General features: G+C 34.1%; 1 protein-coding gene across 1 annotated transcript; it reads left to right on the top strand.

Moving 5' to 3' along the window:
* Nucleotides 1-2,307: 2,307 nt before the first annotated feature.
* Nucleotides 2,308-16,974, top strand: LOC119606551. The gene is given in 9 exon segments (XM_037960096.1): nt 2,308-2,558; nt 2,561-2,638; nt 9,323-9,546; nt 9,605-9,798; nt 9,931-10,398; nt 10,477-10,596; nt 10,682-10,792; nt 15,348-15,578; nt 15,921-16,974. Coding segments are annotated over 9 exon segments (2,400 nt in total). The 5' UTR covers nt 2,308-2,341; the 3' UTR covers nt 16,678-16,974.
* The last annotated feature ends 11,022 nt before the right edge of the window (nt 16,975-27,996 follow it).

Genomic DNA, 27,996 nt, shown 5'->3' with positions numbered 1-27,996 from the left:
TGCTTAGTATACCTGGTGAGAAATGAGAGTGCATTAGAGTTACACTCTAGTAACTCTTCCCAATATGTCGGAATCTGCACTGGTTAGCCATGTTTTCTCCTGATCATCTTCGCCCCGTAAATAATCATATATTTGTATTAAAGGAATCCTTACGCTTGTCCAAGGCGATGTTTAAGCTACCCCCCAAGCTACATGGTGGGCTTGTATCACACCTAATTATGTTTTCCATAATTTTTTTTTGCGGCTCTTCAACCAATTTCATTATAACCGACATTGTGTCGGAGAGAAAGGCGCAAGGTGCAAGGTTTGCAACGCTCTGTTTCAGAACCAAGTTTCTGGATTAAGGCTATATACATCTTGTCTATTTGTCCTTAGAAGCGAGTACGATTGTTAACCAGTGCTCTACCTTCTTGTGCTGTTTTATTGGTATTTTGCAAGTCGAATTCCGGCATCGTATACTGCATAGCAGAGAACGTTCCTGTGTTTTCTCTTGGCAGTTTTGGCGTTAGATTGCTGCTCTTTTTCTTTTCACTATCTAACTTCTTCTTCCAAGTTTTTATGGGCATTTTTTTTGAGACACCCTTACCCTTGAGTGTAGGACACTGATAAGGATCGAACCAAATCGAGTTGTATCTCGGACATATAGTTTATCTGTGTGGTTGGTTATATATCCAGGGGTATAGAGATACTTCTAGTCCTTCGGAACTATAAACTGGTAAATTCATTTAACTTGTGGTCTGACCAGAGATCTTAACATATCTGGTTTCAACTGGTATCGGTGATGTTTAACATGATGCACTGACAGCTAAGCTACCTTACTAACGATAGGATTATTAGCAGTTCTCCAGGTATCAGAGCTGTTCTTAAGCTGTGCAACAGACGCTTGGCGTTGTCTTACTCGCCGCAGATTTCTATAAAAAGAGCATTATTGATTGATAGATTAAGGGGTCACCAATCACTACGATGCAATTTAAGATCTTTTGTGCAGCCCTTTTGCTTCACCATTGGAGATTTAGTTCACGTATGAATCTTAAGGTTCTAGACGGTGAGAGATTGAATATTTCATTAGGCGAAAGAAAAGCGCCTCCTAGAATACTCACTCTGAGAGGCCATAATGGCTGACAGTCGCTGACAGTACATGTTCTGCGGTTTCATCATGCATTTCGCAGAATCTGTATAGCCTCGTCACATTGTTACCAAGAATGTGCTGGTGGTATCTTAGGTCACTCTTAGTGAGTGATAGAAACTTTTGTGATTTACCTTTTGTTAGCATTATGAAGCTTTTTGCCTGTCTGAGTCCTGATATTGACTCTCAGTGGCGGAGAAATTGAAAACGAATCGTATTTTTCCCTAATGTATCTTTTAGGGAAACTAAAGAATGGTTCTGATCCAATAAATGTCTGTCAGTCATTGGTCCCTTTGCGGTATAAGAACCTCAAAGTCTCTGTGTACTGTCAGTACTATTGAACTACAGTCAGGAATCCATATATATGTTTAAGTCATAAATGTATTTATAATACTCATGTGTCCCACCAAGTTACCCGCTTTTAAACTGATTATTCTGGTAGGTGAAGTGCAGATTTGCGCGCCTTATCCTTTATGAGGATGTATAATGGTGGGATGTGCAGAATAGCACAAGAGCATGTATGGGACAACTTCTCATGGCCCCTGTTATGGAGACACAAATGAGACAATAGATTTTGTCCAACGAAGCTCTTATCATCATAGCCTGATCTAATGTTATTTTTTAATGACAGTTAAATTCAAAATCTTTATTTTAAAAAATTTTCAATTGCAGCCACTCTAATAATAAGATAAATAACCAATTTATTCAATTTCAAGATACATTCAATATGTACGTACGTGTGCAAGTTTGCTGGAACAAGTATTTAATTGTTATGTCCACAAGTTAAATGTGGTGCAAGATTTCATACTTCCAGTGGACACTCTACAAAAGTCAGTCTGAGTAACAACAATCGAAATATAATCAGACACTTTGTTATTATTATATAAATATAACTTTAAGCAAACGCCAACGGTCACGTCTATTAACGCTAATAGTTTCGCGCTAAACTGCACTTCCACTGCAGCTCCAAATTGTTTGGTATGTGTGTGTGTGTTGTCTACTGGATAAAAATCAACAATTACAACTGCAAGCTTTCGAAACCCTTTTCGCTACTCTAATTCACATTCCAACTGATACTAACTACTCTATTGGAAAAACTATTTTCATTTTCAAAATACATTTTCATTTTCATAGACAACGCTGTTTGTTTGGCTGGCATTCAGTTGGTTTTTGTGCTTTAAGTTGAAAACAACCGTTAACGTGTTGCAATCGGAAATGTGGTGCGAAATAAATCGCGTTGCACGAGCTGTTGCGGTGGCATTATGCGTTTTTGTAGTAAATACTTTAGCAGTGGCGATGTCTCCGACGCCATCGCCGCCACAGCAATTGGAACTTGATAACGAAAGTGTGTTACGAACGGAGACGTTGGCCGGGGTTCAACAACTGGTTGAGCATAATTTCCTTGTTGGTATAGCCAGTTTGGGCGCATTTTATGAAATCATACTCAGTGTGGCCAAGAACTTGAAATAATGTTAAATGCAATGGCCAAACATGAAGTTTGGGGATTAAAAGGTGTGTTTGAGTGTCTGTTAGTGTGTTGTAAATGAATGAATATTGTGTTTCGCATGAATGAAATGTACTTGATTTCATGATCAAGTGTAAATAAACAAAATTTGTACTATTTCGATGTTTTACATGAATTAAGGGTATTCAGTTAAAATATTAAATTGCTATAAATTTTTATGAATAAATCAAATGATTTGTGGAAAATTTGTGAAACCCTATATAAAAGTGTACATTTACTTATATATATCCAGCAAGCAAAAAAAAACTATATACTCAAATTTTGTAAAAAAAAGTGAAATCCAGTAACAAGTAACACAAGTTTGTCAATATAAAACAAAAATGAAGTTTGTCCATTCAGCAATCTTTTCCAATGATAATTGCAAAGTGTTTTAGTGTACAACTGTGTCATCGAAAGAAAGCCAGTTTAATTTTAACTTGGTGCTAAATTGACGTCTTTAAAAATGTTGTTACAAAGAAAACAAATATGATTTGTTTTAATTTTTTTTTATAAAATGCTGATTTAGGAAATGTGGTGCGAATGTAACACTTCGAATTATTGGTCGTTTACCCGCAAAAATATTTATTTTGTCTGCCTGTTTATTTGTTTTCGGCATTCAGAAATTACAACAGTTCCATATAAGGTCTTAATTAGAATAAATATAACAGCTAAGAGTAAATTATAGAGTTAAGTGTTTGTTAAACTTAACGCTAATTTTATCAGCATCTAAGTGGAAATTCGCACTTCTCTAATACAATGTTATATTTAAACTTACCCAGCAAAATATCAATAACGAAGTAATTTCAAATTACCATCACTTCAAAAGTGTCAGTAAGTGAAATTATTAAGTCCTGCGGAAGTAGGGCTGAAACGGCTTCCCAAAACAGTAATTATAGTGGACGTAATTCTTTAGAATTTCCAATCAGTGTTCCATGAAGGATGTAATATTGGGAATGACATCGCTTCAAGACATTAGTGATTGATTTCGACAAAAGCATGACAATGACAAAGTGTTTCAGAGTTTCGTTATTCTCTTTTCATAATCTATATTCGTCTGAATCCGACTCAGAATACGTAACCTCGGACTTACTCAGTCTGATGAAGCCTCTCATTCTGCTCTCTTTTGATCACCCCATTAGATCTTGTAGTTCTACCCACCCTTTCATTATTTCGAGATTCTAGTATTGGGGTTCTCTGTCCTATGTTTTTAAATCATCCCTCTTTAGTTCAATTTTTTATCAATCATTTAAATTCCGTCTCAAGTATGCAATTGGATGCGTCCAATATTTGTGTTTAGCCTGCCAATGTGCCCAATAATGTACATTGATAAGTGTCCTATAATCGGCTTTGGTCATTTTAGCCTAAAATTTATAGCAATGATTCTAAACCAGAACAGAAAAGTTGACGTAGTGCTCATGAAACAAATTCTGAGTTACACAGAAAATCAATGAAATGTGTTTATTTTTATACCCATTATCGTTTGTAACATATCGAAATATTGTTCGTAGACCCACAAATTAAAAATTATATCTATTTTGGGATTTTATTAAATTCTAAGACGATCTAGACATGTCCGTCCGTCTGTCTGATGATCTGTTTGTCTGTTGAAAGCACGATAGAGGCCACACGGGAAAAGCTAGAGGATTGAAATTTTGCACAGTTATTATCTTAGGGAGCAATATCGGTCCACAATACACAATACGCCGTAATACAGATTTAAGAATCATAAATAAGTTATTTATGAACCAATCGTTACAAAATTTCTCACAAGTTTGTTTTATGCGCCCAGAAATTGTACTATGATGAATGGCGGACATCGGATCATAAGGCCCCTTTCCTCTCCCACATAAGACCTCATCACATTTACGCTCATAACTGGGTTAGTAATACCTATATAGAAACGTATAAAACGACATAAAAAAGTTTTACCAAATCCGCCATATTAGGACCCCTTCAGAAAATTATTTTAAAGCTCATAACTAGATTACAAATACCCGCATAGCTACGAAATTTGATAAAAATTCATAATAGATCCTACCTCCTATATAAGGTTATCCTCAGATAATGACTTTAACACTCATAACTGACTTAATAATAACAGTATAACGACGGTATTGAAATTAACGTGATTTGTAGGAACATAAATTACTCCATAAAATTTTTTGAGGATCGGGTCCATAATGACTTAAAACAAGTTTTATAGAAATTAAAATATCTTTACGAAGTTCTATACGGCCCTATTAAATTTCTAAGATTTAAGTTCATATATAGGACCACCTTCGTAATTAACTTTAATTTACAACAAGCAATCGTCCTACTGGCTGTGTTAGATAGATCCTTTTTATAGTAGGTCTGGAAACTACTTTCAGCTCAAATTGTATAAAAACAATAAAAAATTTTATATTTTTTTTAAATTTGTATGACAAGCAATATAACAATAATAAATATGTACATATGTATGTATGTGTGACATACAAGTTATTTTTTGCACTAATCTATATTTTTAATAATTGTGCGTTATTTGACATATCAATATCAATATGAATGGTGGAGTTTTCAAGCAAGTTTTCATTTCTGAAAACTCGTAAATTTGTTCAATGTGAATGTACCATAAAAAACTACACAATTATAATTTTGGGTTGGTAAATTGTAAATGTTTATTTTTTTTTTTCAAAATTGGATCACTATACATTTGATATATAATTTAACACATTAGGAGTATAACTTTTGAAATGTTTGCGAATTGTAAATGACTTACACAGAAACGACTATTACGGTTTTTATATGAAACAAGTGTTTAATAAACCATTGATAATTTTAATAATCGTGTTTGGATAGGGCCTTTAAACTATATAACTATACATATATGAAAGTAGTTAGTTGTTATCCGACCTTCAGGATAGTTGAAAATGTATTGCCTATGCTATGTCTATAACTATAACTATATTTCGAATACTGACTCCAGTAAATTAAGCCTTTTAGGTATCCCTCGATTACGCAGTTTGATTTAATCGAAAAAAATGCACTTACATAAATCGAAAACCCTTAAAATGAGATTAAATATAAAATTGTATTCCTAAGACCGCCTACCTAAAAAAACAATATTAACAGAATGATACATTTTTAAATTAAATTTGTTATGGTGATCTACTTCTGTTCCAGTATTTATTTCCAGTATTTATATTGATTTCATATCTATTATTGTCAAAATAACTACTATAGGTATGGCTATAATGCTAACAACTTATATCAGTTATATGTCAGATGCGACAGCCTAGGATAGACTTTTAAAGTGTTTTAAGAATTCCGTAACGAGTTACTGAACTAAAATTGACTACTTTTTTTAAATAAATTTAAAATATTTCCATTTTTTTCTTTCTAGTAAAAATCTATTGATGTTTTACATAAATAGAAGTTTGGGCCTCGATTTATGGGGTGGGTTTGTACTGATATTTGTAATACACAAACATATTTGTCCTATATCTCAAAGTATAGAATCATTTTCTGAGTTAAATAAACCATGTCCGTCTGGATGTCCTTGTACAGGTAAATATCGGTCCATAAGTTCCCTTAGTCCCCATACAACGAGAACCCTTGGAATTATGTTTAATATGTTTAAAATGGTATCTCTACCAAAATCGGTAGAACTAAATCTTAATATAAGCCTGATTCTGTCGACTTTTGTAATGATCGGCATTCAGTTCCCACACAAAGTCCTCCTCAGGAAATGTCTTGAATGACCTTATTTTCCTTAGAACACGTCGATTTTTGTCTGTATGTCTGGAAGGAACAATTTACTTTAAAATTTCAAGTGGGCGAGGTCATATACATACAAAATAAATATTAAAAGTTGTATATCTCAGAAACTGCAACCGATAGTGGTAAAGTTTGTATGGACAACATTGACATTCATATCTGGCAATAAAATGGGTATCAACATGAACATTAAAGGAAATATTTTATAAAAGGTTTATAAAACAAAATTTCCACACAAAATCTAATTTATAAACCGTTTATAAAATAAAAATTTTGTTTGTGAATAAGGGGGAAAAACTCGTATATTTGGGAAACTATTAGAACTAGAATCTTAAAATTTTGCATGTGAACATTTAGCGAAGAAATGGGAGGACTAGCAACAGGAGCGTGATACCTCCCATATTCATTAAATACAGAAATTTGTATATCTGAGAAACTTTAGAAGCTTCAAAAATCTTAAAATAGGTTTTTTTTTCTATTGTTTTTAGTGTAGTTTTATAAATGCCTCCATCAAATGTTATTTGGAAAGCCTCTTTCAGAATATCAGTTTTATGTCAACAAATTGCTTAAGTACATTTGCATTAAGGCTTTATAAAAAATAGCTCGCATTTTAAATTTACTCATAACTGGAATACGGTATCAAATGGTCGTCCATGCCCGACTATACTTGCCTACTTCTTTTTGAACGCGTTGGTGGCGTATCATAATGCCCATGGTCGGTATTCGAAATACCCCAGAGTTCAAGTCCCTGATTCAGGCCGGCTATCTAGGACTCTTTTTAAAAGAAATCCAAAATGCTACATACACTTCTTTCCGGATAATTCTAAACAAATTTTCTAATACATTTCTGTTACAATGTCCATCAACATTATAACATTTAAAAAAAGTCTCGCTTTATTGTAGGTCATAAGGTCTATGTACATTATGACACACCGCCGAAAAAATTATTTTATTGTTTAACCGTGTAAATCGAGGGTTTTTCATGGACTTTATGTCACTTTCCTCATGGACATTGTGTGCCATAACGTCCATGGACACAATGACACATATTTTTGGTATGTCGTAACGTCCATGGACATTATTTGTTACAGAAGTTGATTAATTACAATTGTTATCCGAATTTGTCTTTAAACCTAGTAATAGTACCCAATGTGCAAGTTATATCTTCATTTTCAAATAATATTAATTAAAATTATGTCATTTTCTACTTGTGCAACCAATTCATGTAAAGTTAAACACGAATATGTTAAAGTATTTTGTGAAGTGAAAAACAAGGAAGAATTTATAGTTGGGCATGGCTGACCATATGATACCCTACTACAAAATTTAATTATTTTTTTTAATAATGAAGTATTTAATTTAATTTTTACCTTAATTCAGAAATATTTTAACAATTTGTTGACAAAAAAGGAATTTTCTAAAAGAGAGGTTATATGGGGGCAGGGGGTTAATGTGGCCCTATCCTTATATATTTTGGTAGAAGGATTTACGTCTACATCAGTTATTTATGCAGAATATCATCGGGACATTAGCGTTTATAAGTGAATTTTGACCATCAAGTCATTTTCTGAAGGGGACTTTGTATGGGGGATAGGATCAAATGAGGCCCGATCATTACAAAATCAGTAGTATTATTAAGACTCATAAAAAACTAAGTGTTGCCGATAAGTGATACAAAAGCATTTAGTATATTTGTGAGCTCAAAAGCCCTATTCGGGGAGAACGGTTGTATGTAAGCTACATATATGAAATAATGGACCGATTTTAACCATTTTCAATAGGCTTGGGTCAAAAGAAGAGAAAATGCTAAATCATTTATCAAATTATCTTGAAAATTGCAATCTGTAGAGTGCGCACAAGGTTTACATGGACACACAGACGGATGGATATAGCTAAATCGACTCAGAAAGTGATTCCAATATATTTGGGTGAGAAAGTTAATCTCTATGTATTTAATTATAATTATTAGTTGAAGCCCAAAAATATTAAATGTTTGAAGCCCAAAATATTAAAATTGTTCAATAAGAACGTACTGTATAAAATCTTGTTTAAAAGAAATATTTCTAATTGGAAAATTTGAAAATTTCTCATTTGTTAAAATTCTTATTGTCATTTTAGTGGATTTCCGTTAAATATGTAGGTAAAAGAAAACAATTAGGGGTTTCGTTCAAAAGTCTCACAAACTGTGCACTTTGTCACAAATTGTTTGCGATTTTACTTCCACAATACCGATACACTTGATCGCCTATTTGAACAGATCATTATAACCTACACCACTATAGTATTATGCGTTTGTGGTGATGTTTGTAACATCCAAAAATATTGATACTACACCCACCTTAAAGTATACTAATCGGCCCAGTATCACTTTCTGAGTCGATTTAGCTATGTCCGTCCGTCTGTCTGTCCGTCCGTCTGTGTGTCCATGTAAACCTTGTGCGCACGCTACAGGTCGCAATTTTCAAGATAATTTGATGAAATTTGGCACATACTCTTCTTTTGATTTAAGTTTATTGAAAATGGTTAAAATCGGTCCATTATTTCACATAGCCCCCATACAACCGTACCCCCAAATATGGCTTTTGAGCTCATAAATATGTTAAATGTTCGTTTTTCACTCCAAAAATCGGCAAAACATAGTTTTATATAAGTCTTAATGATACTGCTGATTTTGGTAATGATCGGCCCTCATTTGACCCTATCCCCCACATAAAGTCCCCTTCATAAAATAACTTGATGGTCAAAATTCACTTAAAAACACTACGATATTCTGGATAAATAACTTTAGTGTACACATAAATCCTTCTACCAACATTATTAAGGTTAGGCCCATATTAACCCCCTACCCCCATTTAACCCCTATTTTAGAAAATCCCCTTTATCTTTAGTTACCTTTAAATTAGCTTTAAATTAAAAAATGGATTACTTTCTTACAGTTTTGGACTCTTTTGGTTCAGCCCCAAAAACATTTACTTGGGGAAACTATTTTTGGTTTGGTACACCCGATTTATGCGCTGATCTTAATGATCCATTCACCATCAGCTTATCGCATTCACAGCCACCAATTTTCAATGCCACCAGTCCGTTTCCAGTGCAATTCTTTGTGGTGTATTTAAATTTTACCACACCCTATTATATCGATATTAAATTACCGTTCGAGGTGAGCAGTAATTCTTCGTTAAAAATGCTTATTAAGAACTAATTTCATTTCTTTTCAGAATCTTATTCATCTGGGTTTATGTTTGCCAAAAAGTTGTAGTGTCTCGAAAATCAGTTTCTACACTGATATTTATTTTCAAAAGGAAACTTTTCAAATGCAACGTAATTTTAAGTTGAAAATGAAAGCTTTAGATGCAAAAGCTGCTCATTTTAGTTGGAAGTATATTATTCAAACTGGCAGTATTTTATTTATGTAAGTATGTGTTGAAATTTTTATGCACAGTGGGATATGATTGTGGAAATCTACTGCTTTTTCAACCCTACCCCATTTATTCCCCTTTTGGCAGGCAACACTTTTAATAAAACTTTTTTTATTATCTTCCAGTACAATACTCATAACAACCACTCTGTTGACAATATTCGCCGAAGTTCTTTATAATTCCAAAAATAAAATAAAGTTTCAACAAACATCGCACATGAAAAGCCAACAGAAATCACCAATCCACGGCATACCCACCACCACCAACAACAACAACCGCAATCATGAAGTACCAGTAAATCAATATGACTTAAGCGAAAGTTCCATATGGGAAGAGCTTTTGATGTGCTTTCGTTTTTCACTTAATTATAAAACCGTTATGAGTTTAGAGAATTCAAATTCGAATTCTAAATTTTTAACTGCAATGACGGGTTTTCGCACCATCATCTGTTTGTGGATAACAGTATTTCATGTCTACTACTATTCCCTGTTTGCCATATCGAATACCCCCTTTATCTTTGCCAAACTGGAGGCTTTTACTTTGCAGCCTGTTTTGCAGGCCTGTTTCTATGTGGATGTTTTCTTTATAATGAGGTTTTTGAATGAATGAAAAATAAAACTTAAAGATTTGGCTGTAATTTTCAGAAAAATATAAAAATAATTATTTTCTAGTTCTTTTCTTTTAGTTAATAATTTCCTATCAAATGTCAAACTATTACAACAGATAAGGCGGCAATCCTGTTGGGGAAATTTAAAACTTTTTACTCGTTCTTTGTTGCAACGTTATATGCGGTAAGTTGTATGAGATTTTTGAAACAAATATAATTCTGATAAATATTTAGTTACATTCATAACTCTTTATTAACTTTTTTTACAGTTTAACTCCTGTAATGATTGTTACAATGCTGTTGAGTACCATGACTTTGGATTTTCTTAATATGTATTCACCCTTTCGTTTAAGCGAAAATAGTGGTTTCTATTGTAAAACGTAAGTAATTATTCGAGTGATATTTTTATTATAGAAATTTATACGGGTAGCATGTAAATTACATTACAATCAGTGTAATTGAATCTTTTTATCGAAATATTCTATTTGTATTTTTTAAAATGCGACAGACATATGTAAAACATGATCAATTAGTGATCAGAATCTATTTTGTTTATTTAAATGAGATTAATTGACGAACAATAAGCACTATTTTTCTAAATTGTTTATGATGGTTTGACAACGAAAAATTTTATTCATAAAAAAAGAATAACAGTAATATACTTGCATATTAGGGTGTCAAGTGGACCATTCTTTTCTAGGTATAGCTCTCAAACGATAAGTATTAATGTACTGAAGACATTAAGCTAAAAATTAAGGAATTTTTGAGACCCAATTCGAACAGATTCCAGAAAAATTTTATTTTACATATTGTACTGAGATCAAGATTTTTCAAGTTTTAAATTTGTCCGAAAGATGTCGTCGATGTTTTAATTTTTAATCAGTTAGACCCATACTGACTATTTTCGAATTTAAGAGGTACATATATGTATAGATCTTTCCGTATAGAGTCCGCATGTCCAATCAAGGTCCTGCAACGCACCAGTAGTAAACAATAAAGAAAAACATTCGATCTTACGTAGTACATAGTATGATATGGTAGCAATGGCATGTAGCATGGGATTAATCTCAATGCAAAGCCAATAGAAGGGGCGGCCCCAACTCCAGTTAAAATCAATCTTCCGGTAAACCGGAAGGTGACCACCCTTTAGATGTCATGAAAGATACCATTGTTTAAAATGATATCCCCATCAACTAATAGCCCATTCCAGTGCATTCCTTAACCTCTCAAAGCCCGCGCAACCACACTACTGAGACGTATTTGGTAGTCTGAAATATCCAGCCAATAAATCAGGTTCCCTCTGTATGTCAGATAATGTGACAAAGTACGTAGGAATTTCCAAAGCCAATTCGAACCCAATATTTGCACCGACAAGTTGGGTGGTGGACCACAAAAATAAGTCGCGTAGCCTGAAACAATATGCATCCTGCTGAGATGGCAACAGCACCAAGAACTTCCCTAAAGTAACAGGTCTACTAAATCAGTACTAGTCTCCTGTAAGACAGAGGAGTCTTTCTTCTGGTTCGATCACCAACTCACATACATCAGTTCCATTCTCATATCATAAAGAACGATCTACGGAATGACAGGCAACTACAAAGTGTCAACCTGAAAATTTCTCAACCTATACTGGCGCACTACTACGCGAAGAGTAAGATATACTCAATGGGTTCAAGAATCCAGCATAAGTTGCTCTGTGACATTACCCAGCGACATCTGTTGAGATGGCAACACCACCGGAGAAAGAGTCCAGACATATATGGCATAAGATATATCAGTCCTTAAACCAGCATTCTCTCCCCGCAAATTTGGGTTTAAACCACAGCAACTATGTAGAAACCGAAGACACCTCAACCAACTGACCAGCCAGGAAAAGTCCTGCGGGCAACTGGCTACCCGTACTGCTCATGTCAAATAATTACAAGGAAACACCGAGGATACATTTGATCATCACCAGTTTATAGTCCCGCCAGACTAGAGGTATTGGTAGCACCTCTTTTCCCCTGGATATTGCAATAACACCAAGACGGAAATTTCACCAAGGTAACATGCCTCCGGGACATATATCTGGAATCAGTATTTCCGACATATTTTGTGTCTGTTATCCGATCGAGCACGTCCGATGATTGTGTATAGCCTTTAAATGAGTGCCCTACAACCGCCATTGGTCTGTTAGCCTAAAGTTAAGAGTCGTTCGTTTATGTTTCAATAGGAGGATGATCTAGGCACTTTTGCAGACTTATACCCAATTAGCATGTACGCTGAACTCCATGTTGTGATTTTTCCATAAAATTGTTTGTCCTTCAGATTATAAGTTAAAACTGGCCTTATCATCGCTTTTATGAAGCCAGTGTGTCGTAGTAGGATTTACCACTTCATGTAAATAGTTTTCCTACATTAGCACCTAGTACCGATTTGCCTTATTGTTCCTATCCTTTATGTGATGTCTCCATTAAAATTTCCGATCAAGAATTACTCGGTAACCGATATAGAATATCTTTTTCGTCCTTTAAAGTTGGATCCAAAAAAAAAAAAAAAAATATCTTAATATCTAATTTTTTATAAAAAATAACGACCGCCTCTGGGAATGCATTTTCAAGCTCAATCTTCCGCCGGTGTTTTAATGTAAGGTATTTAATGCAAATTATACATTTTTGAAAGATTGAGAAGCAGTAATAAATTACATCAGGATTTCCAGATATCGCTTCAGATAAGCTTCTCCTGAAGCTTAAAAAACACCGTTTCTACATTTCGAAGAAGAATTTATAACAGTAGTTAAACCCTTCTCTTAAAGTCGACAGACGGGACATTGAGGTCCAATCAGATTTTAATAATAAATTTATCTGTTATAGCGTCCCATATATGGTAATAATGTGGAATGCTTTATGTTTTTAATTATGGGACCAGATTCGGATTCTGCGTTGCTTAATCCTTGAGAAAAAGTATACTTTGGTTTCTGGGTTTCTACTTATTTAAAATTTTGCCTACCTTTATGCCCTTTGTCCCTTTACTCTGGGCAAGCACGATAAATAGTATCCTAATGACCATAACCGAGAAAGGACTTAGACATGTCTGCTACCGAGAAAAGACTTACCCCCATATTTATAAACGCATAATAAAGTTGTTGATGGTTTATTGTAGGAATTTTGTATGGAAAATGTGTGTAATAAACCTAAAATAAACGATTAATATCTTTATGAATACGGGGGTTAGACATGTCTGCTATGCAGACGATGTCGTTATATTTCTAAGGGGAAAGGATTCAAATTACTTGTGTAGAAGGACTGAAGAAGCTCTCACGGCCTTGAGCTAGGCTCAATCTAGATGCCTCAATGTTAACCCGGCGAAGACGGGTTAAGTACTTAGGTGTAATGACCGGAAATTAAGATGGAAGTACCACATAGAGCAAAGATTTCACAAGGTACATAGGTAGTGGGAGCTATGTAGAAGAATCATAGGTATGAAATGGGGCCTTAGTCCTACTATGACACATTGGCTTTATAAAAGACTAATTAGACCAATTCTAAGCTATGATTCAATAATCTGGTTCAACGTACATGCTGTTTGAGTATAGTTGGGTATAAGCCATGAGCACTACGTCAACCAAGACTCTGGAAACAATGCTAGATATTCCACTTTTTAATACATATCTTTTATATATACAAGATATGAGGTGGCACTTACAGCCAAACGACGGCTCATAACATTAGGCGAACTGGCCAAAAGCGGTTATAGGACATGTCATCAAGTTATACTGGACATATTGGAAGGCTATACACAATCATCAGAAGTGTCCGGTCGCATACTAGAGACAAATTATGTCGGAAAGTTTGAAACGCTGATCCCAGATATAATGTCCTGATCTTTAGAGCAAATACCAGTAGGTATCCGTTGCTACACGGATGACGCTAAATTGGGAGACAAAGTGGGCCTGGGGTTTTATATTGAAGATCCAGAAATAGAAAAATCACAACACTAGCTTCCAGGCAGAAGTCCGAGCAATAACTGAATGCGTAAATTGGATTAGAATAAATAGAATCATAAGGCAATTAAGGCGAAATCAGATGATAAAGTTAAATCTAAGATCCTATTGCATTGTAAAAAAAGTTCTAACCGAATATTCTCCCAGAGGTAAGGTTCATATCATATGGGTACCAGGCCACTCGGGAGAAGTCGGGAAGGGAGCTCGAAGTAGTTAACCTGACGAATGGAAAACCATTGACGCAAAGAGGGCAGAATTAAAATTGTGGGTGAGAGAAACCCAAAAGGTCTTCTGGAATAATGAAACCGATCCTATGGGGTGACCCTAACGAGGGCGATTGTATAGTATGGTGGTACGTATTCTGAGTGGTCACATAGGATTACGAGCATACCTAAGTATACAATATTGGACGTGCGGATTCAAACGAATGTAGATGTTTCCATCGAAAATGAAAGTTTACTTCAAGATAACGCGCCTTAAAAAATTTTTGGTGGGGTCAATATTTGGTGAGATGGATTATAGGTCCCTTATATAGTTTTTCTATTTTTTCATATTTCAAGCAAATGAATGACATGAAATCTAGATATCACGTAAGACATCTTAAAGAGACACACAATTTTTGAACATCAGAGACGGTGAAATTCGGGTTTGATTTGTTATGTTTCAATGAAAAAATTAATGCATTTGAGCAAAAGAAAATGACTGGTTGTTAACTTATTTTTTCGTGACATTATGGTTCATCCATTTCTTGGTAACTGAAAAAAAAAACTTTGCGTTTAATCACCTTAAAACGTTATCTATGGCGAGTTTAATTTAACTAGAAATTCATTCCAAATTATCTACTTACTACACTCCTTCCAAAAACAAATTGCACAATTTATTGAATTACTTATTAAATTGATATAGTTTTCTACTTATTTAACAGACTTTATTTTGTGAAATTTTCCTTATAGCAACTGGTGGTATAATCTCCTTTACATACACAATTTGCTGGACATGAATGATATTTGTTGCTCGTGGACCTGGTATTTAGCATGTGAAATGCAATATTTTATTTTATTCACTGGATTGTTGTTTGTGTATGTTAAAAAGCCAATTGCAGCCAAAATAGTATTTGTCACATTAGCACTGGGATTTGTGGTCATCGGTTGGATGTGTAATTTTGGCAATGGAATAACATTTGAGTAAGTAGTAATGACCAGTAGCAAATGATACTGTTTCACATATTGATGTTGGAAACGCAACAAATTGTTGTTATTAGATTATAACGTTTGTATGTATGTTGTAATATGCTTGGCAAAAAAGGTATAAATTGTCAACTCCTTCAAACTATTTAGTTTAACTTTAAGTCCATTTTATGACCATAAACATAAAACTAACCAAACTAAAGAGTCCATCCCCCATTAAAGCCCTCAATCCGCAACCAGTAAACCAAACAACTAAACAAACAAATAAAACATCAATCTGGGGAAACCTTTCTAACCAACATTTTCATTTATTCATTCATTCAACATTTACTTTGACAGAATCGATGTCATCTACAGTACACTCAATCAGTTGTATGTCAAGCCGTGGGTTCGCATACCACCTTATTTAGGTGGTGCAACAATGGGTTGGTTAATGCACACACTGCAACAGAAACGCCATCAACAACAACAACAACCACACCAACATCATCACCAAAAAGAACAACTGCAACAAACAGAGCATCAAGTCGAACAACAACAGCAACAACATGTCAGTGTAATGGCAGAGACTCATCATCCACAGCTCCATCACCAGCATCTGCATCATCGTCATCATCACCATGCAAATCAGCATGAACATAAAGAACATGTTCGCACATTCGGTCGTAAAGCATTTTGGCTTTTTTGCATTGTCCTCTATGTGACAACGAATTTTATGAGTTACTGGCGCTCTACGCCCTCTTGGGTGGTGGCGACAATTATGTCCATGGGTAAATTGCTTTTCGCACTTTGCATCGGTGGTGTCATCATCATGTGCGCTTGTGGTCGCGGTGGCTGTCTCAATGTATTGCTGAGTGCGCGACCGTTTTTATTTTTGAATAAATTCTGTTTCAGCATTTATATGCTGGCTCCCGTCGTTGTTGTGGCCATGTTTGGTTTACGCAACGAACCCACCAACTTTACCGAAGTCGGTTCGGGAGCCGATTTTTTCACCGTCATCGTTTTGTCCATAATGTCAGCATTTTTAATGTTGATTTTAATTGAGTTGCCAACGCAAAGAATTGCAAATCGTCTACTTAAACAAAAGAATTCGTAAATGGAGGGAGAAATCAATTTCTTTATAAATTTAATAGGGGGGATTTAATCATCAAAATAAGTGCATGTGTGCATGTGTGTCGTCTCTGCAGTAAATGGCCAAAAAAATAAGATTTTCTAATGATTGAGGAACATTTTTATATAAAGTGTTATTTTAATTTTATGGCAATGGGGAATTTATATTGAAATTTACAAAATTGTGTAAATGTTTCTTAGAAATGGATGAACCATGTTACACATTTAGCGTTTTTTTATGTATTTAATGTTTTTGATATGTATTTTTAATAAATATTTGTTTGAGAAATTAATGATTAATAAACTCCATCCTTTTTTATTTTTATAAAATTTTCCAACGTTTTCTTATTTAATCGATAAACTGGGAGTTTAAATCAAATAATTTTCAGCTGTGCTACAATGGTTCTGAAAACCCCAAGTAAAAATTTTTTGCTGCCTTGCCCCATATATAAGGAGGTTCCCAGCTTATTTATGAATATGGGAGAGTTGCGCGGTACTTCGGGTTATTTTGGTAAAGGAATTTAGCTTGGAAGGTTGAAGAGCTGAATAAGTATATAAGCGGAAAGGATATCTTAGCTTGACGATGGCTTAGCGGTAACCATAGCCACCTTGTTCATTAATTATTGAAAAGTTATTGATGATTTATAATTATTTAATCTATCAATTAGAGTTATGCCTACTTACCGGCTAACCAGGTGACTAGCTATTCCCTGTCCTTCAAGGAAGTTAATCTTCACTTTATAAATTACAATGAGACAAACAGAAAGCTAGTATAAATGTTTCAATTTATGGCAATGATCCTTTTCGCTTAATTTCATTTTTAAAATGACTAAAGAAAATACTTTCTTCACTCTCGTCTACAAAGAGTACATTCGTGATGAAAAACGAATAAGATCCAACCAGGTGGTTAGACGTTAGTTAGTGGAATTTACGTTACTCTTTATCCACGTAGTAGCTGTGGTTTAAACCCAAAATTACGGGGAGAGAATGTTGGTTTAAAGACTAATATATCCAAATTCCGTATATGCCTTTCCGGTGTTGTTGCCATCCAAACAGATGTCACTGGGTGATGTGACAGAGCAACTTATGTTGAATTCCTGAACCCGTTGAGTATCTCTTACTCTTCGCGTAGTAGGGCGCAAAATAGGTTGCGAAATTTTCAGGTTGACACTCGGTAGTTACATGTCCGTAGATTATTCTTTATGGTCTAAGAATGGAACTGATGTAAGTTGGTGAAAGATTGATAAGGGCCCACCTATCATCTTGTCGGGAAAATTATTGGGTTTGATTGACTTTGGAAATTCCTACATCCTTTGTCACATTATCTCAACGTACAGAGGGATCCCGATTTATTAGCTGGGTATTTCGGAGTACCAAATATGTCTCTAGGTGCTGTTGCCGAAGCAATAGAGCCTTGTGATGTGGCTGTGAGACTGAGGGAAGAGAAATCTGCCTGAGCGGATCGTTAAAGAATGGGGAAGCTACAACATCGCTCATGACAACGCTTATACCTGATGGTCCATCTCGGCGGTACATCGAGATTCAAACGGGTATTGTTGTTGCAATGTCCGAAGTAAGTGTTTCATAAATTTATTATTTGGCCAGATCCAGTGTTTCGTCTGTCACAGATGTGCTGAATAACCAAATTTAGAAAAATATAGCTTATTCAATAATGTATGTTAGTGGCATATATGGTGGTACATCTTTCTACATAAAATTTTTGAATTATGAATTATGACAGTCATGTCTTTCTTCTTCGCAATGTCAACAATTGTCAAAAAATGCTTCATTAAAGATATCGAGGAAATATAAATCTAAAATTTCCAAAAATACTTTAAATGTATTAAATTTATCACATAATTTATCACCAAGTTCATACTAGATTCTATCTAAAAACTATACATTCCCTTTATAAAAACTATTGGAATATCACGTCTATTTAAATCAAAGTATTTCAATTGACAACAAAGTGTGTCATCTCGTACAATTCCAAAAAAAACTATCAAGCAGATAAAATATAAAAATTTATTGCGTTGGCATTTCATGTTAAAAATTTCGCCCACTAATTTCAAATACTGATCGATAGCAATTGTGTGCAATCTGAAGCCAAGTGTCTCTACTGTTGCACCTTTGTGTTCGTTAATATTTCATGGTAACACAGCAACTTTAGCACAAACAACAATAAAGTCACGAAAAAAACACAAAAAGATAAAGTAAATGGGAAAAAAAACTTTGTTCATCGTTATGATCATCATCGTCATGATCTTTTTCATACGCATCCATTATCAGCGCAAATCATGGGTTTAACACATACGTACACACTTACTTTTACTCACACGCAATATTTGCTACGAGATGCATTTTGTATTGTTGTTGCAAGTTGTAGTTGTTATACAACAACGCCATCGATTATCATACTTCGTCTTCTTTGAAATGATTACGATCTTATTTTACTCTTCTTGTTTTTATTTGGAATCTATAATATGAAATGAAAAAATTTCAAAAATCTTTAAAATCAGGAAAAACCTGTTTGTGGCAGGTAGATTTCTAAAGATTTTTTTCTTTCCTTTACGACAAGGGTCATAAAACGAAACGTAGATGCGTATAACTAAAATGATCACTTTCAAACACACACACACATACACAGAATCATATTAGTCTTAAAAAAGGATCAGGGATTAAAATAGAATCTATTGTATTTTCATTTCGGAGGGTTAGTTTTAAGGATAGACTATCGGAAAAATAAATCCCTTGAAAAGGCATAACATATGTATGTACGGACAGACAAACGGATGGTTGCAAAGGAATTTATTTTGTGGAACAGGTAGAATTTCATTTAAGGCATTTTTGTTCTTAAAATAATAAAATAGATGATGATGTTAAAAAGGAAATTGTAGTGATTTTAAATTTTGTTGCATTTGTATGTGTGAAGGGAATCGACGATGCAGAGTACAAAGTTGATGCAGTTTAAAGCGTCAATCTGCCGCCCTCTTGATCTCATATGTCATGACTGTTAAAAATAAGGTCTAGAACATCAAAAACTTTTGATTCCCTAATATAAATGAAACAAATAGATTTATCTAGTATTTGAATCTTAAAATAGAATGCGGATTCTTGTGAGTATTGAAATTAGCTTTATTAGTAAGGTTTTTGAATCCCATGGCGTCCATAAACCTCATCAATTGAATCAATAATTTGAAATGTTGCCTTATTTCACTAACAGGAGTGCCACACTGAATGTTTGAACTGATTTAGAGAAACAGATAACGAAATTTCTCGTTTGATGAGATCCAATCTTCCACAATTACTTTGTACAACCTCTAAGAAAGCTAATTGTTACGATAAATGTGTTCCTTGTCCTACACCGTCGAAATCTTTGCGAATTTCTAATAACAACACTTTACTTTTAACAAAACAAAGACATTAGTAGAATGCATACAGTCGAAGTCCAGATAGAGTCCAGCAATAATATATAATTTAACTACAAATCCGAATTCCAATTAATTTTCCAAGACTTTGATGGTTTTATCTAATGAATGGCCTTTAGCCGTAAGGGTCCCAATTATTTCTGAAATTAGGGAGAATCCAAGAATCCAACCCAAGCAAAATGTCCATAATCATGGATCTGTAACGTTGGAGTTGTTGAGATCGATGATTTTGGATGAAGTTGATATTCACTAGCAATCAAGTCTCCAGTATTTTGTCACTTTGGAAACAACTTTCCAACGTTGTTCAACGGAGTTATAATTCAGTGCATTGAGGAAGTTAACCTGACAAACATTGAACTGTTCGACGCAATATGAGCATAGACCACAGAATCACACAAAAAATTCTGAAACGATGGATACCACCACAAAGATCGTATGGAGTGACTTAAATGGGAAGGTTTGTCTGTATCATTAAATGTTATCGGAGAGGACTGGGAAACGCTAGAACATATTCTTTGCCATTGTCAGGCATTCGTCGAATTCAATTCAAATATCTAGGGAGAGATGTTGTAACTGTTATCCCTCAAAACCACTGATTGGAAAATTCTTAAGAATTACGTCCAGGAATGTGAGATGCTAAACATCGGATGTTTTCTACCAATCTTTTCCATGTAAAATAGCGTACAACAGGTCCAATAACGATAAGTAAATAGGAATGATTTTCAAATAATTCAATCAAATTCGGATCAGTAAATCATACTCTTTCTTGCAAGAAATCGGTATTGAGAAACTATGATTCTTCATTGCTGGTAGAAACTTCTACTTTCTGCTTATTTCTCCAACTTCCGAATACTTCCTCACTGTAAGTGATTGGCATTTTGGAGTTTAACGAATATTTTTATTTTATCATGATAATATTCTTTTCGGAATGGTCGGCATTATTGCAAAATATAACAATGTCCAGAAAAGTTAAACGATATAATGCGGAAATTCGAATGTTACTAAGTCGGGAAAATTAAACCTAATCCAACAAAGACAAAAACTTATGTTTGTTTTTTAAGTGCTCACTCTCTCGCATACAAGGAGGACACTAAAGTAACTATTACCTTCACCCTCGTTTGCAAAGAATACATCCATGACATAAGAAGAATTAGAGCCAACCAGGTTGTTAGACGTTATTGGAAATCATGCCTTTTTCGGATGCATTGTCTCTTTGTCGAACTGCTGGGAAATTACAAAGAAATTCCAACTACTAATCAAAAATTTCATATACATTAATACTCTGAAACGATATATTTTCAAAAAATTCACTACGGTTTCCCAGATTTCTCAAGTATCGGCGATATTATACATTAAACGATCGACAATGGACCTCTGACTTTAAAGTGCAAACCTTCTAACTTACGCACAGAAAGTTTTTCATCACACATTTACATACATATGTATGCGTCAGAGTCTAAATGTCTGTTTGTATGTGTGTTTAAATTCCTTTAGCCTGTTTAAATTCCTTGTATTCGTTTCAAAATTTAAGAAAGAGTGTCTGTGTGTATACGATTTTTATATGTTTACTTTACTGTACATACCCCCAAAAAATGAAAATAAAACAAAAAAAGAAGCAGAAGCAGGAGGAGAGGAAAGGAAAGAAAAGAGAAGATTTCAAATCATTTCACATCCTCGTCAACATTGGTTTATTCTCAATGCCTGTTTGAATGTTGAAATAAATTTACGGATGGTGTATGTTTACATTAGACTAGTACACAATAATGAGTTTCTGTTTTATATACATAAAATGGAGTCTTTGTCCAACTATTGCACATTGGCTTCATAGAAGCATAATAAGATTTTAATTTATGCTTCTACAATCTGGTGGAATGTGAAATACTTAATACCACTACGAGGAGTTCAGCGTACATGCTGTTTAAGTGTGAGGCTATATGCAATAACGAGAGCCGATAACTCTCATTTCTACGAGAATTGATAAAAACCGGTGACACTAATTAATCTATACTGAGCATTTTGAACTGTTGTAATAGAAATAGCCGGGACTCGTGAGACATAGGTTGATCAAATTTTAGGGATCATTGAAAATTTGTTGGTACTTGGATGCCTCTAAACTGAAACGGGTCTAGGATCCACAGTTTTCTCAATCACAACCGTATCATATAGCCGAAAGTCCATGTTAATCGATTGCCAGATAGGCAATTAGGACGATATCGCTGATAAGGTTAACTCTAAGACCGTATTGTACTGTATGAAAGCAATAACACAGGCAATCAATTTTAAACCCAGAGACTTTATAAGGATTGAGCTGATTCCGAATCAGGTCTCGAATACACCCCAGATTCTAGATGTTGTGTCCTGAAGTTTGAAAAGATTAATATTTTGCTCCTTTTGAGGCATTGTAACAGTGCTAAGTCATCTTCGGATTCAGCACGGCTCAATCCTTTAGAAAAGTATAATTTGGTCTTAGGGTTTTTTTTCAGATTTTGTCGACCTGTTTAGCCAATCGGTCTTACAGTGTTAAGCTCTGCAGTCTATTAGTACTGGGCCATTCAGGGATAATTTCCAATGAAATATAGTTAACTTGACGAATACAAAATAGTTAAAAGTAAATAAGTCCGAAGTCAGTAAAATGTTGTGTATTCTTACGAATACAACTATAGGACGAATTGGAATGGATTTAGACGCATATAGAATTTCAGAAGAAAACAGAGACACACAGGAACACTTTCTCTGTTAATGCCAGACTTTCGCCGAAATTAGATTCTAGATATTACATCTCTCAGGAACGCTAATTAGAAAATCCTTAGGAACTATATCCAGGAAACTGAGTTTCTAAACATTGGACGATCTTTAATAGATCATCATATGAGAAGTATTTTCAACCAAAATTTTTCACGAAAAGGTGATAACAATAGATCTGATAGCGGTTTAGGTAATATTATTCAGAACTTATATAATATACATCATCCTATGAATAAAAACTTATCCGAAAATAACAATTAATTTTCGCAACTTTTTAATTTTTTAGGAATTCGTTTTTAAACGATTCTCATATGTTTTATAGATAGAAAACTTAATGTTAGAATCGGAATTAGGATTGGCAAAATATGTTAATTGAGAATCAGGGTTCTTTACTCTAATTAGAAACTTTCATTAATTATATAGATATTAGGATGGACTATCTAGCATTTTCTATTCCCTTTCCAAAACTTTCTGAAACCATCCGAGGACATGGAAATATGGCCTACTTTAAGCACTTTATCTGCGGAAGATTATAACGGATTCAGATTTTTCAATTGCGGTCATTGGCGAATCGGGCTCAGCTGGTAGGTATATAGTTTCTAGCGTCATAATATTTCGGTGTGTTCTTCACAGACTTAATTTAAATTATTGGATCCGTCGTTGAAACTTGCAAAGGAATACTATTCAGCCCTTGGTGTTTCGGTTGGTACAGGTGTCGCTGAGTTAACAATATTTGGTGGTGTATGAAACGGGTCGTTCCGGGCCGCAGAGCAAATGGTCTTGGGAATGCTCTGCTGTGGATCGCATCAGCTTAATAGCTGATGCCGATTTATTTTCATTTTTCGATTCTATACTATACGTTGAATGCGATATAGCTTGAAGATCATTTTAAAAAATTGTCACACTTAATTTTAGTATCATCCTAATATTACATACTACTTTAGTTTTTGTATTTTATTACATACATCTGTATGTGTGTGTATTTATTTCTTGTGTGCATACATATATTTATGTACATAAGCCCTAGTGTCGGGCCTTTTGTGTTGTTGTTTTTAGATTTTTTGTTGTGTGTAGTTTCTTTTCTTTTTTCTACATATTTTTCCTTGGTTTTTAGGTTTTTATTGTGTTGTTTTTGTGTTTCATTTTTTTTAAAGAATTCTCAGAATTTTTAAGTTTCTACTAAAAGATCACAGACTTTGCCAGGGTACCGTTTAAGTTTAAACAAACACATGCACACACACACACATGCAGCTTCATGTTGAAATTAATGTTAAGGTTAATTTACGTCTAGATTCTCCATAAGGATCTTTACGCATGCATATATAAAAACATAGATGATTTTATGCTGAGGATTTTATTTAGGGACAGTTGGATTTTTTATTTTAGCTGAATTTGAAAAAAAAACATATTTATTTTGAAATATTTAGTTTCTTGGTTTGTACCTGTTATTATAAGGTGTTAGTTTAATATTGTTCTGATATCAGATCAATTTATTTATGGTCTGAGTTCATATAAAATATAATATGTATGCCCTTTTTAAATTATGTTTACGCCTACAAAAATAGAAAAACGTAACTTGCATTTTGGAAGTATAAATTATAAATTTTTCTTCGGTGACCTATTATTTATGTACGTTCTAAGAACCCTAAAAGTTCAAAGATGTTAAATTAAAAATATTGAAAATATAAATACTAACCAATATTTTTTATTCAGCACCCAATGTATCGAATGGTTTTGCGCTCGTCAGGCTAACTATCTCGATCTCCCTAGTACATTCGCTTTTTCTTTGCCGACTGCTCCCGAGTGGCCTGATACCCATATAATGTAAACTTTACCACTGCGAAAGTATTCGGTTGAAGCTTTCTTACAGTCCCATACGGTCTTACATTTAACTTTATCAGCTGATAATGCGCCAATTGCCTTCTGGCTACCATTAAATATGTATGATAACCTCCAGAGTTATACATTGTACACTGATTTTCGAAAAATATCGTGAACTTTTAGTTGATTTCCTAGATCAATCAGCTAAAAAATACTTCACTTTATCAGTTCTTCTTAGTTGGTAATGTTGCAGTCTGTCAATTCGGAGGACGTGCGTTCAATTCTCACTAGAAAATCAGGTAAAGGAGCGCTTACTGAAGAGATTGAACTTACTTATCGGAACCGGTATGGTATCCGACTCTAGTGATCTTCTTTAGCATCGTGGCAATAAACTTTTTTTCCTTCGAATAAACTTTTTCTTTAACGCATAAGTAATTGTAACTTTCAAAATGTTACAAACATTTTTCGTGGTAAAAAGTTTAATATTCAAATTAGATCAACCTCGAAGTCGAACGCCTCAGTTGTTAAAAAGTTGTCTTTCTTTTCAAGTGAACTTTTTAAAGTTTACAATTCCAATACAATATTATCAAAAGATCTGATCCGATTTTCATTAAAAACTTACACAATGTAGAGTTGGGTGTGGAAATACAATAAGGTGATTTTTGCAAATCTTGAGATACGAAGAGTAAGAGTGTTACTTTTGACTCTTCTGAATCTATACCCTTGTTATATCGATGTTAATATGGACAACAAGGTAATTTTTTATGGATCTAAAAAGACAGACGTATGAACAAGACTACATCGTCTTAGAATCTAATAAGGACCAAGAATATTTAAACTTTTGTGGCTCATAAGTCGAAGTGTTTTACGTGAACACCTACCGCGTTGGCCCAACCTCGAAGTCGAACGTCTCAGCTCCGACCATGTGCAATTTCGTTATGACGTTTGCAAATCTGACAAATCTGCGGCAATAATTAAAAAGTTGTCTTTCTTTTCAAGAGAACTATTTTAAAGTTTACAATTCCAATACAAAATTGCAATATTATTAAAAGATGTGATCCGATTTTCATTAAAAGTTTACACATTGTAGAGTTGGGTGTGGAAATACAATAACGTGATTTTTGCATAACTTGAGATACGAAGAGTAAGAGTGTTACTTTCGACTCTTCTGAATCTATACCCTTGTTATACATACATATATTGTTAATATATTGTTAATATGGACAACAAGGTGATTTTTTATGGATCTAAACAGACAGATATATGGACAAGACTACATCGTCTTGGAATTTAATAAGGAATATTTCCACTTTTGTGGGTCATAAGTCGAAGTGTTTTACGTGAACACCAGCCCCGTTGGCCTTATTTCACGGTGGTACTTTTACAACCACATGTTAGATAACTCCGCTAACCACCGCCTCTTTGTGCTTCTTACATGGGTCGGTCCATGTATAAGTACATTGCTCAAGTAATTGAGCTATCTAAACTTCCTAGAAGCACTTCCGTTTACAACCTCGCATATGGAAAGATTGTAGGCCGAAATACTAATCCTTCTAATAAGACGAGGACTTGTTCCTACTCACAGAGAACACACTGTGGTAAATCTGGTATGAACAGAGAAGGCACTGAACGTACCGAAAAAATAAAGGAAATTTCAATGATATTACGGTCATACCCCTACATCCATCCTGTATCATGCATATACACTTGGGACAAAATCATTTCCAACGCATAGTTATACAGTCCATTCTCTGTTGGGTATCTGTCGGCAACAGTACCGAACTCATCCTGATTTATAGACTTTACAGTGTATCATCACCCTTTTAACTAACATTCTCTTTCCGTGAATTTCGTTTTAAACTACAGCACGCGCACCTCAGACACCGGAACCAGACAAAGTCCGAAACTCTGCCTAGCGGGCTTCCGGTTCCCGTGGATTATAAGGCTCCCTCGTGCGACCTCAGGTCAAATGATTCCAAGCAAAGGTGGAAGATACATCTGACACCATCAGTTTATAAATCCGGCAGACTAGAGATATTAGTAGCACCTCTTTTCCCCTGGATTGCCATAACACCAAGATGGGGAAGAACATCAAGGTAACATGTGCAGGGGGAAACTTTTGTGGGTTAATATTTTGATTACAAACGGAGTTACAAAATCAATATACTTCCATATTTTATGATGTTGGGTCTAAAATCTAGAATACTCGACAACGTTCAAGAGATTTCATTGCAACTCTTTAAAATGAGGTCCCAACTAAGTTCTATTTCATAAAAGTAGAAGTTGTTTAGTTGTTTTATAATTTTCAATATAATTTTTGTTCCTATTCCTAAAATATTTCTCAATATCCAAAGCAATTTCTTAAAAAAAATGTATTAAAAGTCCTCGCCATTAAACGAATTTCGTGTGCTGTAGCTTTTTTAACAGTTTTTGTAAAGTATATTTTACTGAGATGTTGATAAGATCGAACATATAGGGTGTTCTTATCAAAAAACACTGCTATTGATATGAAAATGTGTCAACTTCATCAAACGCATGATAGCGAAAATTTTAATTTAATTTTAAAATAAAAGTATATGTAGAATGAATATGAAAAAAGTCGCTAATTTAGAATCAATTTTAACGCTTCATGGTCCATTGTTAAGCATTGAAAACCTTTGTTTTCATCCAATATAAAATACTCATATCATATTAATTTTTACTTTCAATTAATACTTATTTTTGTCTTAACTGAAGTGCCTTTGAATCTCTCCTATACTTCTACTCTATGAACTTCCTTATTGCAATTCTAATATAAAGTGTCAAATCTTAAGAGTCAAACTTGATTTCTAACATCTACTTGAAAATCCTTTTTGATTTTTTAGTGTCTATATGAAATAGTTTAAAGTATTAACTAGAATTTAACAATTCAAACAGTTTAAATTAGTTTTAAATCTATGCTGTACTTTTAAATACAAATACAGATTTAATATTTTTTGAAACCAAATTCAAAAAAATATCTTTTAGTTAGTGTTTCGAAAACAAAAAAAGTTGGAAATGATACGAAGAAACGAAAACTAAATTTGAAATCAAATTTCTTTAAGAAGCATAGAATAGAATATTTTGTATTGTCTTGTATACGGACGAGTAGTAGTGTATCTTGGGCCACACAAAAATACACACATATACCAACGCTTTAAAGACATAAACAACAAAAACACATAGATACACCCATACACAGATGAAACCTTAAGAATTTCTGTTTATTTTTTTCTTTCTACCTAAACGAACCACTACAACGACACTAGTAGACACACAGATACAAATACGAT

This window comes from Lucilia sericata, unplaced genomic scaffold (assembly GCF_015586225.1).
Source record: "Lucilia sericata isolate MDLA Ls3-8-SP2 unplaced genomic scaffold, ASM1558622v1 Contig000600F_arrow, whole genome shotgun sequence".
In the NCBI taxonomy this organism is placed as follows: Eukaryota; Metazoa; Arthropoda; class Insecta; order Diptera; family Calliphoridae; genus Lucilia; species Lucilia sericata.
Note: the sequence above shows the minus strand (reverse complement) of the source record. Positions and strands in the feature narration are given on the sequence as shown.